This window comes from Achroia grisella, unplaced genomic scaffold (genome assembly GCF_030625045.1).
Source record: "Achroia grisella isolate CSIRO2021 unplaced genomic scaffold, CSIRO_AGI_Agris_v1 utg2671, whole genome shotgun sequence".
Lineage (NCBI taxonomy): Eukaryota > Metazoa > Arthropoda > Insecta > Lepidoptera > Pyralidae > Achroia > Achroia grisella.
This window is the reverse complement of record NW_026712758.1, coordinates 1338206-1356164: the sequence shown is the minus strand read 5'-3', so window position 1 is coordinate 1356164 and position 17959 is coordinate 1338206. Positions and strand designations below refer to the sequence as shown.

Sequence of the window (17959 nt, the reverse complement as noted above, 5' to 3'; positions counted from 1 at the left end):
TTTAGCATATTGGTTCCCATAGGAAATAGCAATTGAGATCTATCATAAACGGTGTATTGTTAGCAATGGGGCCAATAGTTCAAATTAGTTTCGTGGCTTGCCTTCAATGTAGATATATTATGTGCTATATTTGTAGATATTCTTAAGATTGTTTTCAAAGAAATTTGTAACTACAAACTAAGTTATTATAATTAGGTTGGTATATTCATTGTATTTCATATTATGAAATATTAATTATATTGCTGCACGCACATCTTTGCCGCAGAAGCAGGTATGAATATTGTGGCAGCCGCTTCACCAATTTGTATTTTACAATATTCTGTATATATATTTAGAGTTATTTATTAATACTGGCTCTGTATCGATAGATATAACATATTTACACACAACAAAAATTATCTTCGAATTGAGAATCTCCGTTTTTTTTTATAGTCTTATGGAAGGGAAGTCAGGTATTAAATTAGAATACTAAGTAGGTAGGTAGGTAATATTACGGGTTAGCGGTTGTAACATGGTTTTGTCAGCGAAAAAATATGAAAGAATGATGAACAGATTTACGAATATGTGTATTGAATAATAATATTAAATACTACATATATAAAAGAGATTAAATTTATATCTTACACAGAAATCATCATATTTCAAGATATTTCTAATACTTATAATTCTTTGGTAAGATACTTTTTGGTTAGCGACATTACTAATTATTACAGAAAGAAGGCCATCATTATTATTTGCCATTAATCTTTACAGGGATACGAATATAAATCAACATTTCGGTATCCTATAACTTTCCCCAATCTTCTTTAATGAGGTCAGAAGCTTTCTCAGCGATCATCACTATGGCAGCATGAGTGTGTGCACCCGGAATACGAGGCATTATGGAGCCATCGGCTATTCTCAGACCTTTTACGCCGTTAACAAGTAGCCTTGGTGACACCACAGCTGATGGGTCACCAGCTGGACCCATTTTGCACGTACCAACCTGAAAAAATATATCTTATACATAAAATTCTCGTGTCACAATGTTAGTTACCATACTCCTTCCAAACGGCTTGATCGATTTTTATGAAATTTTATATGCATATTCAGTAGGTCTGAGAATCTGCTACTATCTATGTTTTATACCCCTAAGTGGTAATGGATATCCACCCCTAAATTTTTTCTTTTACTTTTTCGACATAAAATTTTATTTTCATTTTGTTATTATTTAGGATTGAAAAATACATACAACCATAAATTTTCATCCTTCTAGCATGAACCGCAATTTTTTAATAGCGATTTAAATTTATATGGCAAAACAACGTTTGCGGGGTCAGCTAGTATAATATATGTGCCTATATAGGTATTACACGACGTACACGTACTAGTACACTTGTAAAATTTGACGGCACCCCTTAAATAAAAACTAGAATAATAATTGAAATGTAATCTCTGTTACCTGGTGGTCTAATGTAATTGATGTTTGAGCAATAGCACATTCCCAGTATTTATTAGAATCAAATCTCAAGTCTTCGCAGCCTGGAAAAGGAACATCATGCAATCGTGTCTGGTAACGCTGGAATGCCTTGGTGCCGATCACTTTTTGTGTCTGGTGAAAGATATTAAATCTTTATGAATTAGTTTTGACATGGGTATGAGAATAAACTACCTAAATGAAATTTTAGGCCTTGGAATTTAATATAGGTAACTTTAACATATAGGTATGTCACCACGCTAGGCCTTTTATAAGAGTCTTGGTTAAAGAATATTTCGTATTGTCGTCTTTTGTATAATCATTATCTCTTGGTCAATATAATACTACAAATGATAATAATCACCTCAGGACAATTCATACAACGGCATCTAGATCCAAGTTAATCTACCTAAAGCTTGTGTTATACTACTGTGGGGTACTAAATAACTGATACAAATATATAGATATTTTTTTCGTAAATATATACATACTATACACCCAGCCCGATACAAACAACCATACCTACTCATGAATACAAATATTTGTGCCGTACGAGGAATCGAACTCGCGACCATCGGAAGTAAGCGTTGTGCTAAACCGCTAGACCACCGAGACCGACATAAATATTATTAACTAAGAATACGTATTTTGATAGTACTTATTACTTGATTGATATGACGACATCGTCATCTTCACAAGTAAAAATCACCACGTCAGTATTTTCGATTTTAGAGATATTACAACAATATATGTATAGTGTAGGTATAATTTGTATCATGAACTGGGAATTCGAAGTGATTCAATTAGTAACTTACCAATCGAACACCTTCTATCATGCGTCGCATATCACTGGGATGTTCTAGATAATTCGGATAGATTCTCGGATGCACTGAATGGTTTGCACTTCTTAGCATCAGTCTACCGACGCTTTGTGGCCTAATTAGTACTGGATTTATAGAAAACGACCTCTGCCTCATGAAGAATGGTATCTTCCCATAAACTTGTGAATACCACTTGTCGGTTATTCCTGAAATGTATTTTGTATGTCGGTATTTGTGTAATACTATACGTTATTACAGATGACGATTGTTTTAAATAGACGATTCAAATATATATCTTAATGTATACGTAGAGTAATAGAGTAAATCTATATATATATGTTAATAAAATATATTATTTTCTAATAAAATCTATATACTTTCGCTTTGTAAATATACATATATATATATATATTTGTAACATATAATCAATGAATACAGAATATTGATACATTACAGAACCACATGAAAATATAACAAACTTTTAAAATATTGTTTGTTTATATGCCCAATTAGAATGCAAACAAGATAGAGTTGACATCTTAAGTTGACAACCCACTAGATGGTAAGTGGTAAGATCGCCTAGGGTGTCACGTCGTCACATATGATAAATAAGTACCTATGTTGAAATGATAGTATGTAATGATCACGGTGAGAGAACACGAAGGTACATGACGAATATATAATAACTTTTTAAGGAAGATTGTTCAAGTAAACATGTAGAAAGAACCTGAAATTATGATTATTAACAAAAATAAATAAGGAAAGAGGTATATACTATTTATATAACCATAATAGAACGTAACAGTAGTTCCGTATTGTAGGGCTAGTAGTTTATTTTTAAATTTGCAAAGTTGAAAAAATGAGTATCTAGTAGGCGCTTCAAATTGCTTCAACAACTACAAATAATACTACGTTCATCAGCACTTAATTTATGTAATCAATGTCTAAGCTTTTTATACTTTTAATTGGGAAACAGATTGAGGATGTAAATGTAATTAAAATTGATTTACCTAATAGAGATCTTAATATTCCTAATAAGTCACCAGCCAGTGACCCTGCGCCCATTACTAACTCTATATCAGGCCGGGTTTCCGCAGGATCATCGTAGGCGTATTTGGTGCGTGCGAATGCAAGACCTGCTGCTCCTCCTGGTAAGGTTAGTGGCCCACGACCTGCCATATACGCAGCGGCAGACAATGGCGATGCCGCTGTCATCTAATAAATAATTATCATACTGAATATTGTTATTAAGGCATATATGTATGTATAGTAAAAGAGAAGATGACTGCACAGATAACACACACAATATGTATAGTGTTGTCCGTAGCTGGCCTATACAGCTTCACTGGACGATCGATTTTTACCCTTAAGCATGGTTATGTACCTACATTATAATTACTATAGTCACCTGACTGTAGTAATTATAATGGGTACCATTGGAGGAAGGGGATTGTTAATAATATGGACTACTAAACCCATTGCTAGCAATGTACCATGTCATGTTGTCCTCCACGCGGTTTTCCCTGGAAACCATCGTGATAAATTGCCATAGTTGTCTAGATAAGCTAAATGGCCTGACTTTATGCTTATTTTATCATCTTGCACTGGTGCTCCGTCAGTGTAAATCGTTAGCATAGACGGGTGCATAATTCATTCTCGAAACCATATAGGAGTTAAATTTCAGTGGTAGTAGGTAAATTAAAGCTTTAATTAAGACATACCATTCTTGTTCTTTGAAATAACATGAGTGGTATATATATGATGATGGTTATTAGCTTATTTGCAATTTCAATTATATAAATAAAAAGATTGACGGTCTCTAATCAAACATAGGTTATATGTAAATATTCGTTGTAGATTTATTTATGACTATAGTTAGTCACTTCACCTATTTGTTTCTGTCGCGGCTTAAAACTTTTCTTAAGTTTCCAGTGTGGCAAACCGTTACTATTGCCACGGTATAATATATTCTGTTAAGTTCACAGGGCTTTACAAATAACGGAAATATTAAATTAGTTATTAATTGGCTTGGTAGGTTGTTAAATTAAGAGAAAAAATTATAGGCAAGTGGTACTTACGTCGTTCACGCATAGTCTAGTTTCATTGACCATAAAAGCATTACCGGAGAACGTAACGTGATCTTGTAAATTGTATCCCACAGGAAGATTTGCTATGGAATTAATTTTAAACTCCTTCAGATGCTCTTCAGGGCCCACACCAGACAACATCAATAAGTGGGCGGAGCCTATGGTGCCCGCTGCCAAAATTACCTCCCGGCGAGCTCGTACCTGCCGCCTGTATAATAAAATATGCATATCTCACGAACACATATTTAAGTAGGTACATACTCAATGAATTAATCGAAATCTATTGGTTCTAAATAAAACAATTAATTGCCTATTAGTTGTTTGAAAAGTATACAAAAAGCAAACATGTAAACACGTACATACATATACATACACACATTTGTATAATTTATAGAAAGTTATAAAGATGTATATATAATTTACCTTTTGTTTCTTTTAGTAAATTCCACTCCGTATGCTGTTTTAGTTACTGGATCAATTAATATTCTTTCCACTGTAGAATATTTAGAAACTTTTAAATTTTTCCTGAAACGAATGGGTTCTAGAAATGCTTTGGAAGTACTGCATCTTCTGCCTTTTCTCATAGTTGCTTGTGGTTTAGAAAAACCGATTACCTGTTCTCCATTTGGATCCCGCCACTCGAAACCTAGCTCTTCACCGGCCTTCTTAAAAGGCTGCTCTAGCGGAGATCTATATGGAGCGTAGTCAATATCTAAGTATCCTCCTTTGCCGTGGTAAGAGGAATTCATTAGTTCACCTATTCTAATATTTTCTGATTTCTTAAAATATGGAAGCACGTCTAAGTAACTCCATCCTTTGTTACCTAATCGCTCCCAATCATTGTAGTCTTCAGGATGGCCTCTTTGGTAAATTAAAAAGTTTAAAACACTACTTCCTCCTAATACTTTACCTCTGGGTAGGAAACAAACGTTACTTCTAAGATCTCTGCATGCATTCTGTAGGGGTTCCGATGAGTAACCCCAATTCATAGAAGTTATAGACAGAAACGAGGCAAAAATTGGAACATCGGAGAAGAAATTTTCATTGCCCCCAGCTTCCAGTAGAAGCACATTCCATTCGTTTATTTCAGTTAATCGGTTTGCTAAAACGCAACCGGCCGACCCTGCTCCGATAACAATAAAATCAAATTCCTCCTGATCATAGGGCGTATAGTCAGGAATGAATCCCTCTCTTGGATTGTGAGGTAATGGTCGGAATAAATCTGTCCAAAAATCAAATAATTGGGATGTTTCTAAACCATATGTCCAAGATATGCAGACGCATATCCAACCTAGCGATAACCATTTCATGTTGTTTTCGGTTGTCTCTCATTCCTGAAATAAAAAAAAAATATAATTGATCAAGCTAGCTAGATACTCGCAAATCCGTGTTGCAGAGATATTTTTATTTTTAGATATTGTTCTAAATACAAATATAATATTGATATCTGTTATTGCGTCATTAAACTACCTCACTCACTATTTATCTAATGGTGACAAAATATGTAGGTAATTTGGGTATCTATAAATAAATATGTGTTAAATGGTTATTCCAAACACATATTAAAATCTATCATTTACATTTTTATGGTCCAATAACTAGAAGTAGGTATATACCATATATGAAAAAAGCTAAATGAATTATTAATAGTTACGTTATTGTTGCGGATTTAGACGTGAACTTTAGTTAAAATAGTATCTTTATTTAATTATAAGTATCTGTGATATTAAATGTTAAAATATGCAATAAAAATATTTTTCTTGTTATTTTCCTTTGAGTGTTAGATATTTGTTATTGTTAATAGTGTATATGATAAAGAAACAAACTCTCTTAGAATGATTACGGGATATATGATAGAGATAAATGGAGGTCGTTAGAACAGACCTAAACCAGAGTAGTTACAAAATATTTTTTGAATTATGTATGGGACCTAAAATATATAATAAGTTACCTAAATACTTGAAATGCCAATAATGTATTTAAAAATAAATTAAAATATGTTGATTGACAAATGATTATACAAACTTTTTAGATGATAAATTTGTAAAATGTATTAATTTTATATTACATATATATGATAGTTTTTGATTATTATGACATCATTCTTTTTTATTATTGTTTAACATTTAAATTTAATATTTTATTGTAGCATTTAAATATAGCATTGTATGCCACCTAGGTAAAACATGTCGGACAAATTCATTCTATATGTATATTATCTCCTTATGTAATCACGCATGTTTTACAAATAAAGTTTTCGTGTTTGAAAATATAGGTATAGGTTTTATGCCAGCCAGCAATTTTTAAACAAAATAAATGCAAAATACGTGTCCTGCATTTATTTTGTTTAAAAATTGCTTATTATATATTACAGGAATATATTATCAGTTTTTAATTCAGTATCTGTCGGCGTGTTAAGTGTCATCAATATTGTTCAAACATCCGAACATCTTCATAAACCTTCACATTCGTAATAACGGAGATATTAGAATTCAGTAGTAATTGACTAGTGTAGCAATATTACCTTCACAGTGGTTTAACGTTATAAGTACGGGAGTCATTAACACCTAATCGTGAATAGGAACCTAAAGCGGACGGTAGATAGGATCACTGGGTGACCGCATAATATTGCAGTACACATATACATGTACAGACCTGTAACATATATATGTTTATGTCATGCTTGTTTTTTATGGAAACAATAGAATGCTAAATATTCTGATACATAGAGAACCCTTTTGTTTCCTCCGCTGGTATTACAATGTTGAACTTTTTTCTTCGATCAAATTTAATTTAGGTTAACTTATTCTATATTCTTTCTAAAACCAGGTACATGCGAGATATTTATTTTCAATTATTCATAATATACCTAATACGCTAGTCCCGAGTGAATAAACGTGTTCTATATAGTTTATTAGTAGTACTAGTCTTTTTCAATACCCTACCACGGATATATATATACTTTAGACATATTCATATTAGCAATATATTGCTTTGCTGATTAGATTCGTTTAATGGATATTATTTTAATGAAATAATTTGCAGCGCTCGCAGACAAATATAGGTGGTAACTAACAAAATGATGGACATTTACGTTTATTTTAAACTAAAGGGAGTATATAGATATCAAATAATGTTATTGTGGTTTAATATCCACACACCGAAAAACAGTGACTGTAGTTCCGTGTTTTATTTAAATTGACAGGATTATACATGTACATAAATGAATACCTAATTTATCTATAAAATACATTATTGTCAAGAAATGCAAATTAACAAAATATAAAGATAAGAATAAGCTTATATTTGTAAATATATTAATATAGTGATATATATATATATATAGTCTTAATGCCCACTACCATTAGTAATAGTATCATTATATATGTATTTTACTTTATAAAAGTACTATTAAATTATCTGACAATCGGAATTATATAGAACTTTAAAAAATATTGTACATTTCAAAAAATTCAATCAAAATAAGTTCAATTTAGTATAAATATTATATACAATTAATAATACCTGAGTATAGTTAGGTATATAGAAATAGGCTACAAGTATGCCTATACAAATATATTTACATATTCCGCAAAAAATGTTATGTCTTAAAATAATAAGTTTTATTAGACTGGTTGCACTGCCAGAAACGAGTTAGGAATTTTGCAACAGATATCACAGCGGTTCGAAAGTGAGACAATCGGACTGGTAACATGTCCATGATGTACCAGCACCAAGCAAGCATTACGTAAACACTTATCCTGCCTGACTACCTGTCCTACTGGCTGCGTTGGATAGGCGCAGGCATTTCTAATAACATTAGCACTACGACATCTTATATGCCGTTTCTAAAATAACGTGTATGATTTCAAATAACTTAGCTTTTTGAATGGGAATCGATTGAAATGAAACAGTTTCCAATTAACATTAGGGTAATAAATGTTACGTTAACTTTGTTACAATACATTAACGAAACTGTATTCAAATCACTTTTTATTTTTAACATCAATAACAAAAATCTGTAGGTAATTGTTTTCTTTAAAATGTACTGCACAAATTTTATATATACGAATTTATTATTTTACAATGTAAGCTCTTGTACTTTATTGCATTAACTATTTATTAACAAGTTTTGGATAAAATTTTACTGATTGTATTTACAAAGTTAAATAGTTCAAATATAATTGCAGATTACATGCAGATAGTTGGTCTGTACTGCGTATGTTTTGTAATATTACCATCCATGTTTGGAATTGCACTGGTTTCATAAAAATGCCGTTGGAATTGTGAAATTCAGAATTTCTCTTTATAAGCATGTTTTGCGATAATTCAAGAGTCATAACGTCAGCACTTAGCTATGAAATAAGTTGAGGGTATAGTTGCAACACCATGGAAGCACGATGAATGCAGTAGAATTTTGTGTGTAGGTAGATACCATATAGCTTAAGTGATTATGACAAAAATAAAAAAAAAATACATTTATTAGACAATTTATAGTTTTATATTAAGAGAATTTATAAATACTTTATGTAAATACATACGATAATACCCCATAGAAGAAGACCAAATACTGTGCCAATAAAGGAACAACAACTTAGATATAGTCATGAATACAAATGTATCTATTATAGGCACAGGGTTCGAACCTGCGAATGTAAAAAAATATGGCATTGTGTTTAACAACTGCACGAACGTGGTTATTAGAGAGAGAGAGAGAGAGTAAAAATAATCAGTTAAATATCCCATTTTCAAAGGTGTCGGAACAATGATAGAAGTGATGCGTTAGTTATCACAGATTAAATAACGCCTTGCTATTTTAAGTAAGTATAGAAACGTAATTTTTGCTCACCTTCACTGCCAACACTTCTCTTCCTTACAAATTAAGCAAGAATCGTGTTGCTTATATTGTTATTGTAGTGTTGTATATTCCTGCAAATAAAATAATATACTTATTGTCTCTTTTAATAGTACTTGGATATTATTTTTTTTTTACTTCTGAATAAGTGTGTCAAGTTGGTGAAGGTCAATGTATGAAAACTTAAAAGAATATTAGTGTTTAAAAGTAAAAACTCTATTTATGTACATAATAGGTATCTACGTAGATTCTTACGAAGATTCATAGGAGTGACACTTATAATAAAGAAAACCTTTCTTATAAGTATCACCCCTATGCTTAATAATTATGTGATACCTACCCTATACTATTAACTATACGATAGATAATCACAGCATCATGCACATGAGTACCTCCCGCTTGAACATTCTCTCAACTACATGAGTGTACCTACTAAGTTACTACTTATTACTAGCTAGTCTATAGGCATTGAAAACTTTTGTTCCGCAAGTTAAGTAAAATCATATTTATGAAATAATATTAATTACGATATATGTCATAAAATTTTACATTTATAGAAAGAAGTAATAAAAATATAACAGTTCCTGAAGATGGTTTCTCTCATGTATAGCACATCTATCGCAGAACGCTGTTTGAAATTAGTTCATGAATATTTCAGGGTAACCTGACCTGAGCTAAAACTTAGTAGACCAAAGTTAGTGACGTCAACCGGCCAAGAGCTATATGATTATTTTTAAATTTATAGCTAACAATATACAGATATAGATTTGAAAGTATAAATAAATATAATAAAATGGCAGGTTTGGTGTTAATGGACAACACAACAGACATTTACTGTTCTGTGTAATGAACATTGTTCATCCCATTTACACCAATACATGTGTATGGTCGACCTCCACGCGATCTGTCTTGAAAATCAAGTAGTACTAACGGTGCACTTTACTATTTAGCTGTTCTTATAAGGAAAACTATTTTGCATTGAAGTACTCAAAGCTTTATTCTAATATAATGCCGGGGTGGAAAGGTGTTTTTTGGGTTACTTTGTATATATAGTTACTTAGACTTCGTGAGAGTTAAAACTCTACATATTCCAGGAATGATTCGAGATAGACATATATAATGAAACTTTTAGAATTACAATTTTAAACTGTGCAGATTGTTTTATTATAAGTCCCATGGTGACGATATTGTAGATAGATTGAAATAGTAACCTTGATCTCTCGAACTTGAGAGTGATGTAAGTTTATTGCTTAAGTAACCGCGCGCTCTCTAGTAAAAAAAAACATAATATATCCCTGTGAAGTCTAATCTTTGATTCATTTTATGTTCAGGGGATTAATTATTAATGTATAATTATAATACTTTCATGTAGGTTTTAATGTATGGTTTAAAAATTAATAATGACGTCCTTATAAACAAAACATTTTGCTTTGCGGATTTCTGCTTCATTTCATTACGAGACTGCAACGGCGTGCAATAGCGCGATAAAGATAATATGAGACCCACAATACCTATATAAGGATAGGGTCTATTTTTATAAGGACATATGTTTATCTTTCATTACCAAGTACGAGGGAATGTCGTAGTATCTTTTGGTTAATCTTTTATTTCTATGCGTGTAAAATTTTATATATCAAAGGTACATAGTTATTATATATAAACTTACATTTCCGATAAGAACAGAGGGATGAGGCCGATCGAATAACGCATAAGTTTCTACATCCTATCATCGCGCTAATCGAACTCGTCCTCGGTACGGGCCGTCTGGACTGAACCCGATAATGTTAGTTCAAGTTTAGTTTTCATCACATTTAGTTACCCATTATACACTACTTCCCTGTTGAGAATAGGGGAAGAATAAAAAGCAGAACAGAAATGACAATATACTTACATATTTATACAAAAAACGGAAAATAAATGTAAATAATAAATATCTCTATAGGTAAGTATTCTGTTAGACAAGTAAATACCAAACCGAAGTTTGATATTTGCATTCTTTATCTTTATAAAGGAATATGTACTGTTCTAGGGATGATCAAAGATCGACGCAGGTTCATATGTACGGTAAAATATTTGATATTTCCCATAAGTATAATACACAATATTGTAATATCGAGCAATAAAACAAAAATGTGGAAACTGCCACAGGGCGTACCGTAACAATGCCAGTCGAGTTAAACAATAAACTTATTGATTTTTGAGAATGGTAGTTCAAGGGTAGTACAGGATTTCATTAAATATATTATATTGCATAATTGGAATTTATTAAATATAATATATAAAAAAAATATGAAGGTGATATTTTATATGTAAGATACAATTTCTTCACGAATATATATTCATCACGAATTAATTTATTAATTACAGAGCGAGGTAATCAGAGCCCAGAAAATATTTCATTCAAATAAAAAATGGCATGCTTAAGATAACTACTGTGTAATCGAAAAGACTTTATTTCATAAGTTCTACGAAGCGCTGTTATATTCTGTGGTTCTACTATTAATTAATTAGTATTTCTAATAATTACTTTAATAAGGCTCTAACGAAGCGGTATTGCTTAAAGTTTTAAACGGAATCAAATGAAACAGTGCAAACAAATTAATATAATAAGATTTGAATTTTAACCAATCAACCGATACCCGAAAGGAAACCCCATTTGACAGTAAGTTTTGTTAATTCCTCATAGCACTGCTATAAAAAATTCTGTTTACATTTTTAATTTTTAGGAGACGTCTAACAGTTAAGGCTGTTATGTCATGGGTAGTCGTGGGTGGTTATTTTGAATAAAATGTATAGTGTATATATTCTAAGGTATGTTACTAGCGGTTTCGTTTTTTTTTATATAATTATCAATGTCGATAGTGAAAAGGTAACACACAGACAGACAAAGGTATGCGTATAAGCATATATAGCATTAAATTATAATAATTTGAGTACAATACATATAAAATAATTAATACATTGTGATAAATAGTTATATAATTTGCGCTTCATGTATTTTAAGGATATTCTGTATTTAAAGCTTAAAATGTTGATCAGGATGTTCATTGGGTAACGATGAGAGGTGACCAAGCATTAGATTAAATTAATATATACTTATCTTTACGAGAACGCAATTTGTTTATAATTATATTACATTAGTATACTACCTACCTTCAGAAAAATGTAGAGCATACACTTTAACACTGATATTTTTTAAAATCACTAATATCTTGAATCACTGTACACACATCATTTTTAGGTAAATTATAATTGAATCTTATGCACTCAATTATATCGAATGAGCCGTTTCCAGTTGCAGTCATGAGGCACGCACTAAAGTGTATATCAAATTGGACTCGAGCGCGGGCCACCGCACGCAATATAAAGGCAGTACGAGACATCGATTGACCTTGTCATTTTTATAGTAACTATTAAATTTTAGGGCATTATTAGTTATTTATTTCCTAATGGTGTTTTATGGAAAAATTTATATTATTATTGAATTTATTATCACTGTATAGACTGTTTTAGTGTATGATTGCGGCGGCGGTTTGAGTGAGGCGATGCGAAAGATTTGTAGCATGCAAGCAGTTTATATAGTTAATTCGATGTTACGTATGACTAGCTGTAATGTTAGAAAACTTTATGTGAATGATTTCAGTAATAATAAATAAATTGACAAAAAACACTAAATTAAAAATAAAATACACGTTCATGATTTGAGTTTACTATAATACAGTTTAAACACATTAAAAATTTACATATAAATATAGGACTAAAAATTATCAACTGAAAAAGGAATCATCAAGGAGTCAAGTGTAATTAACACAATATTTCACTCATACGTACCTCTATAAAACCCGACAATATTTTTTTCATCAGAAAGTTCGGAACTTCTTTTGATTCAATGGCAAACAAATGTCCGGCAGTTAATGGTGTGATTCTGATATTTTGTCACTAATTAGAAACAGTCTTGGCACTGGTATTTCACTAACAATTTGTATATAAACTTCGAGCATCAAACCTTCCTCAGAAATCTTTATTTTATGAATGAAAACCGCATGAATATCTATTTAGTAGTTTTTGAGATTATCGCGTACAAATGTGGCGGGATCTTTATTTTATAATATGTATATATATAAATAAAATGTATCCTTCAAAATATTGTATTAAATTTTTTTTATACTACGATGGTGGCAAATAAGCATACGGCCCATCTGATGGTAAATGGTTAATGTATATGGGGTTATTATAAATATTAATGTTCAAAATTGAATTTTCATTCTAAATTACCATTTTCATTCTAGATAACTCATATTCTATTAAAATTATATTGGAATGATTAAAGTCATTTACTGCAACTTAATTTTACGTTGGTTTCGATTTTATGGTTAACAATAAAATTGTCAATGCCAGAATAAAATTAAAACAGACTTTGTTAATGTTTATTTTTGCGTAGCTTCAATATAAAAAGTCTAAAACTTGTAATTAGGATTAGAGAAAACTGTTAGATCTGTATTTTGTGATTTTAGTTTTAATTAATTTTTAATAATAAACATTAAGATGTATTCTATTGAAGAAATCATTCAATGTTAAACCGCAATGTTTTGTTATGTAAGACGTGCTAGTTACTTTGTGCGAGCAAGGTTATTTTGCAAAGGTGGGAATATCGGGTGGGAACGGACACATCTTTTCTCGTTATTGCTACGGCATTGTCGACGTTATCACCTCGGTGTTACGTAATTATTTATAGTAAATAGGTGGCCTGCAGAAAATTGTACATAATGTAGGTTGAAAACCTTCAGTACTGTAAATTAAATCTGCACCTACTGTGTAAGGTCATGGCAAGCGATGAACTTTGTATCGTGCGCATTGGGATTTGGACTTAAAATAATATGGTGACCTATTTCGGTCTAGGTTATTGCCGAAACGAGGTGTTCACTGCTAATAATGATTGTAGCGAATGCAGAAGCGAGGTTTTGTATACAATATACGTTAATATGTATAAAAGACCTTGCTAACTTAATGATATAATTAGTTTATTGGACAAAGTCACGTCAGATTATCTAATCTTACCTATTGAAATTTTGATGGTAGCGAAAATGTTTACTTCGACACGAGTGTGGAGAGATCGAATGAGAACAGACTCCTCTCTCCTCATTCGGGACTATTAGTACCGGATTATTAATATGTAGCGAAAATTATTGGGGCGTCATTGCTAACTATGTTTGTACCCTCAGTCAGGTCACGAAACAATCGTTGTTAATTTCTAATGAATTTGCCATGATGCGAGCTGACATTAAACATTAATTATATGGTGATGTTATTTAAAAGTCAACAAGTCCCGTGAACGTATAATCTCAATTGATGTTGCAATGTTGTTAAGGTTATTAATGTTTCAGTTTATACCATGAGTCAATATAGCTATTTTAGCTAGATAATACTTTATCGACGTGATAACTCTATATAATTTTATAAATAGGAACATTTAATTTTTTGTAACTGATGACTCAAAAAATAATTACCTGATTTTAAATATTCTTTCAATATCATTACATAGTATAAAACAAAGTCTCTGTCGCTGTCTGCCCCTATGTATCTTTACAACTACGCAAAGGATTTTGAAGCGGTGTTTTTTAATAGATAGAGTGATTCAAAAGGAAGGTTTATATATATAATAATAATAAATGTACAGTGTACGCTCGTGCGAAGCAGGGGCAAGTAGCTAGTCTTATAATAAACGACAGTTATAAGCGAATAAATAGGCTGTTAGTGAAAAAAGTAGAGATTGCTAAAATAATTGCATTCATGCGAATCCGGGACTGGTCGGTAGTAATAAATAGGTATAGTTAATATAGCACAGGTACTTTTACCACGTTGTAGATACCGGTTGCTCTGTTACAATGGTATGGATATAGAGTTTTTCCTCGTTTAAGTGTAGAGCGTGATCTTTATTTCACGTCTTACACATTATTAAACACTCACTCTCAAACCAGAATATCGGGACAATCCCGCTCCACCGATGCAGCAACCAGAAAATTTATTATAACAGATAATAAACCTATTTTTATTAGTAGTAGTAGAGTTAAATTCATCAGTTCATTATATACATACATATTTAACAACAGAATGACCAAGTCTTGTTCGGCCTGTGTATATTGCAGGATTAATAAACACATAGATTAACACATATAGATTAATATCTATATAATATAACAAATGTGGAAGTGTGTTTTTTTTACTTCTTACCTTTAAATGAGTAAACGGCTGAACGGTTATTAATTAAATTTGTCACAAAGACAGATTGTAACACGAGAACTAACAAAGACAAAAAGCGGGTAATTGCTGTAATATAAAAGAATTCCTAGTTCTATATTATTAAAACCTCTTAATTTTATGCGATTTGCTCAAATCGGAAATAATTGGAAGGTGTAATAATACGAGTAAACTAAACAGTAGGTAGGTATCGACCAATCGATGTTTCGTAACTTATTTAATAGCTGACCGGAGAATGATCTTTTCGGATCACGTGGCGTTTGTGTCGATTATGTTGATATGGAGATACTATTTCAAAACTATACCTTGACTCACGAATTGTTAAGGGAGTCAAGGTGAGCGTATGTGTTTGGCCATTTTTAGCACAAAATAATATATAAACAATGAAATTTTGCGAAGAATAGTAATGCTTCAATAGCAATACCTATTAATAGACTATTATAAAATAATAACAGTATCTATGGCAATTACGAAACTATAGATAAATAAATCAAATATTATCTGACCTGAAGTATCTGATGAATGGTGAGATATTCCATAATGAAGTAATTATAATAGAAAGTAAAATGTAGAGAAATAACTAAGCATTACATTACAATAGAAGTTTAGATAAACATCTCTAGTTTACGAATACATATGTCGCATTAATGCAGACAATTTTATTTAAACAATTTATTATATATATAAAAATGCCGATTGATTATTCATCTTTTAATTTTTTTAGTTTAAAATAATATAACTGTATAAAATGAATAGGTGGTTATTAAATTAAATCATATTAAATAATTAAATAAAATAAAATAATAAAATTAATAATTAACAATTTCACTTCATTTGATTTTTGTACGAAAACTTTTGTTAACTGGGTCAGATATTGCACAATGAGTTTTATTACTGTAAATTAGATTGATGTATTATTTAGTGTTTAACGTACCCACAATCACATTGCACGCTATCGTCAGGGAATTGGTACCTATGTATTCTTGGTCAGAGCGGTTTCTGAAGAGCTTCCTCCTGCGTACACTTAGATCGTGGATTTAACTACCCTGCCAAGGTTTTCCTTAGAGACTACATGGGGTTTCTCAAGAAGGATATTAAGGTTACTTAAGGGTCGACAATTCGAAAGTGACGTGACCCTGTTGCTTCAGGCGTCGATAGACTTTACCGTCTGGTCGTACGCATTTTTGTCACCGTTGTGATAGAAAAATGTAAGTTAGGTGCTGCCCATATGTGATGATTGATAAACCCCAAGTAAACATTAAATATAAGATTTGTTAGTTAGCCGTCGATTGCATTCCAATATATAATACAATATGGACTCTATTTTCCGCATTTAGCCTCTCATTTAGTCCGTTGTGCATATAATTGTGTATCTCAATATGAGTACAGACATTAAACATTCTTAACTTATTTTTCTTTACATATGAGTTTTGGAATAAAAACACTTTTGTATTTACGATTTTATTTTTATCTTAATTGTTTTAAAGTTTATGTAGAAAAGCATTTATTGGGATTTATTAAATAGGTATTCTCAATTACACATCTAGGTCTCTATTAATAAGGACGTAAGGACCGAGGCGTGGAGATACATTTGACAGGTATATTCGCTATGACTACGTTAATTGACTAGAAATAATATATTAAAATACCAGACTTAAATTTGAGTACAACTCTACTTAAAGAAATGTTTTATATTATATCATATCTACAAGAACTCAGTATAGATATATACTCAATTACAATTATATTAAGTTAACAAAAATACAATTTCTACAAGTTTGTATAAGGTTACATCTTAAGTATAGGTACACTGTAAGAATAGATATTTTCTTAATAATATGAATCGTACATTGGCAGCATTATTTTAATTATGTATCTAATTTACCTTAATGATGTAACATGTCCTAATGAATTGTTGGTCATTTCATAACGGGTATATTTACCCTTCTATTAGGTGACAACTAGATACTAATACAATTGAATACGATTTCAATTCGGTAAAATTCCTTTTATCTATCTAAATAAATTATTTTAATATGTGCTAAATTTTCAATATCGTCGTCTACGTACTCGTATGTCTACATGTTCCATTGTTCTGCATCCCGGAACCCTCCTACATACATCAAAGTAATAAGTTAAAGCTTCAATAACTATGTAGATATGTACATTATCTATATATATAATATCAACTAAATTTCCTCCCCAATGGTTTTGTACTGCGGAGTTCATCTAATTTGCTTCTGCACGAGAGTTAAATTCTAAGTAAGCCAGTACATAACTGAGTTCAACACGAGTTATTTGTTAAATTATTATAGAAATAAAATTAACATACCAAATTAGCGTCGAACAGTTGAAGTCTTGTGGAAGTTTAAGGTAAAAATAGTTAGTTTATCTCGATGTCAACAATGTCATATTTGAAGGATCAAACGCTTGTTATCATGATAAATACATCACTAATTCCAAAATGGTACCACTCAGAACC

General features: G+C 31.1%; 2 protein-coding genes across 3 annotated transcripts in view; both read right to left on the bottom strand.

Moving 5' to 3' along the window:
• Positions 1-17959, bottom strand: part of LOC131842897 (zinc finger protein 479-like) — a 220593-nt gene that overhangs the window by 30901 nt on the left and 171733 nt on the right. The window lies entirely within an intron of this gene.
• LOC131842890 (glucose dehydrogenase [FAD, quinone]-like) lies at positions 653-17877 on the bottom strand. Of its 2 annotated transcripts, none has more exons than XM_059191457.1 (8): positions 17810-17877; positions 9214-9293; positions 4788-5698; positions 4356-4572; positions 3288-3492; positions 2272-2483; positions 1442-1591; positions 653-985 (listed from the first exon to the last, which is right to left on the bottom strand). In XM_059191457.1, exons 3-8 carry the CDS (start codon positions 5672-5674, stop codon positions 785-787), a joined length of 1872 nt encoding a protein of 623 aa, XP_059047440.1. In that variant the 5' UTR covers positions 5675-5698; positions 9214-9293; positions 17810-17877; the 3' UTR covers positions 653-784. The 2 variants fall into 2 exon arrangements, with proteins under 2 accessions (XP_059047440.1, XP_059047439.1); XM_059191456.1 differs by lacking the exon at positions 17810-17877 and adding an exon at positions 12373-12536.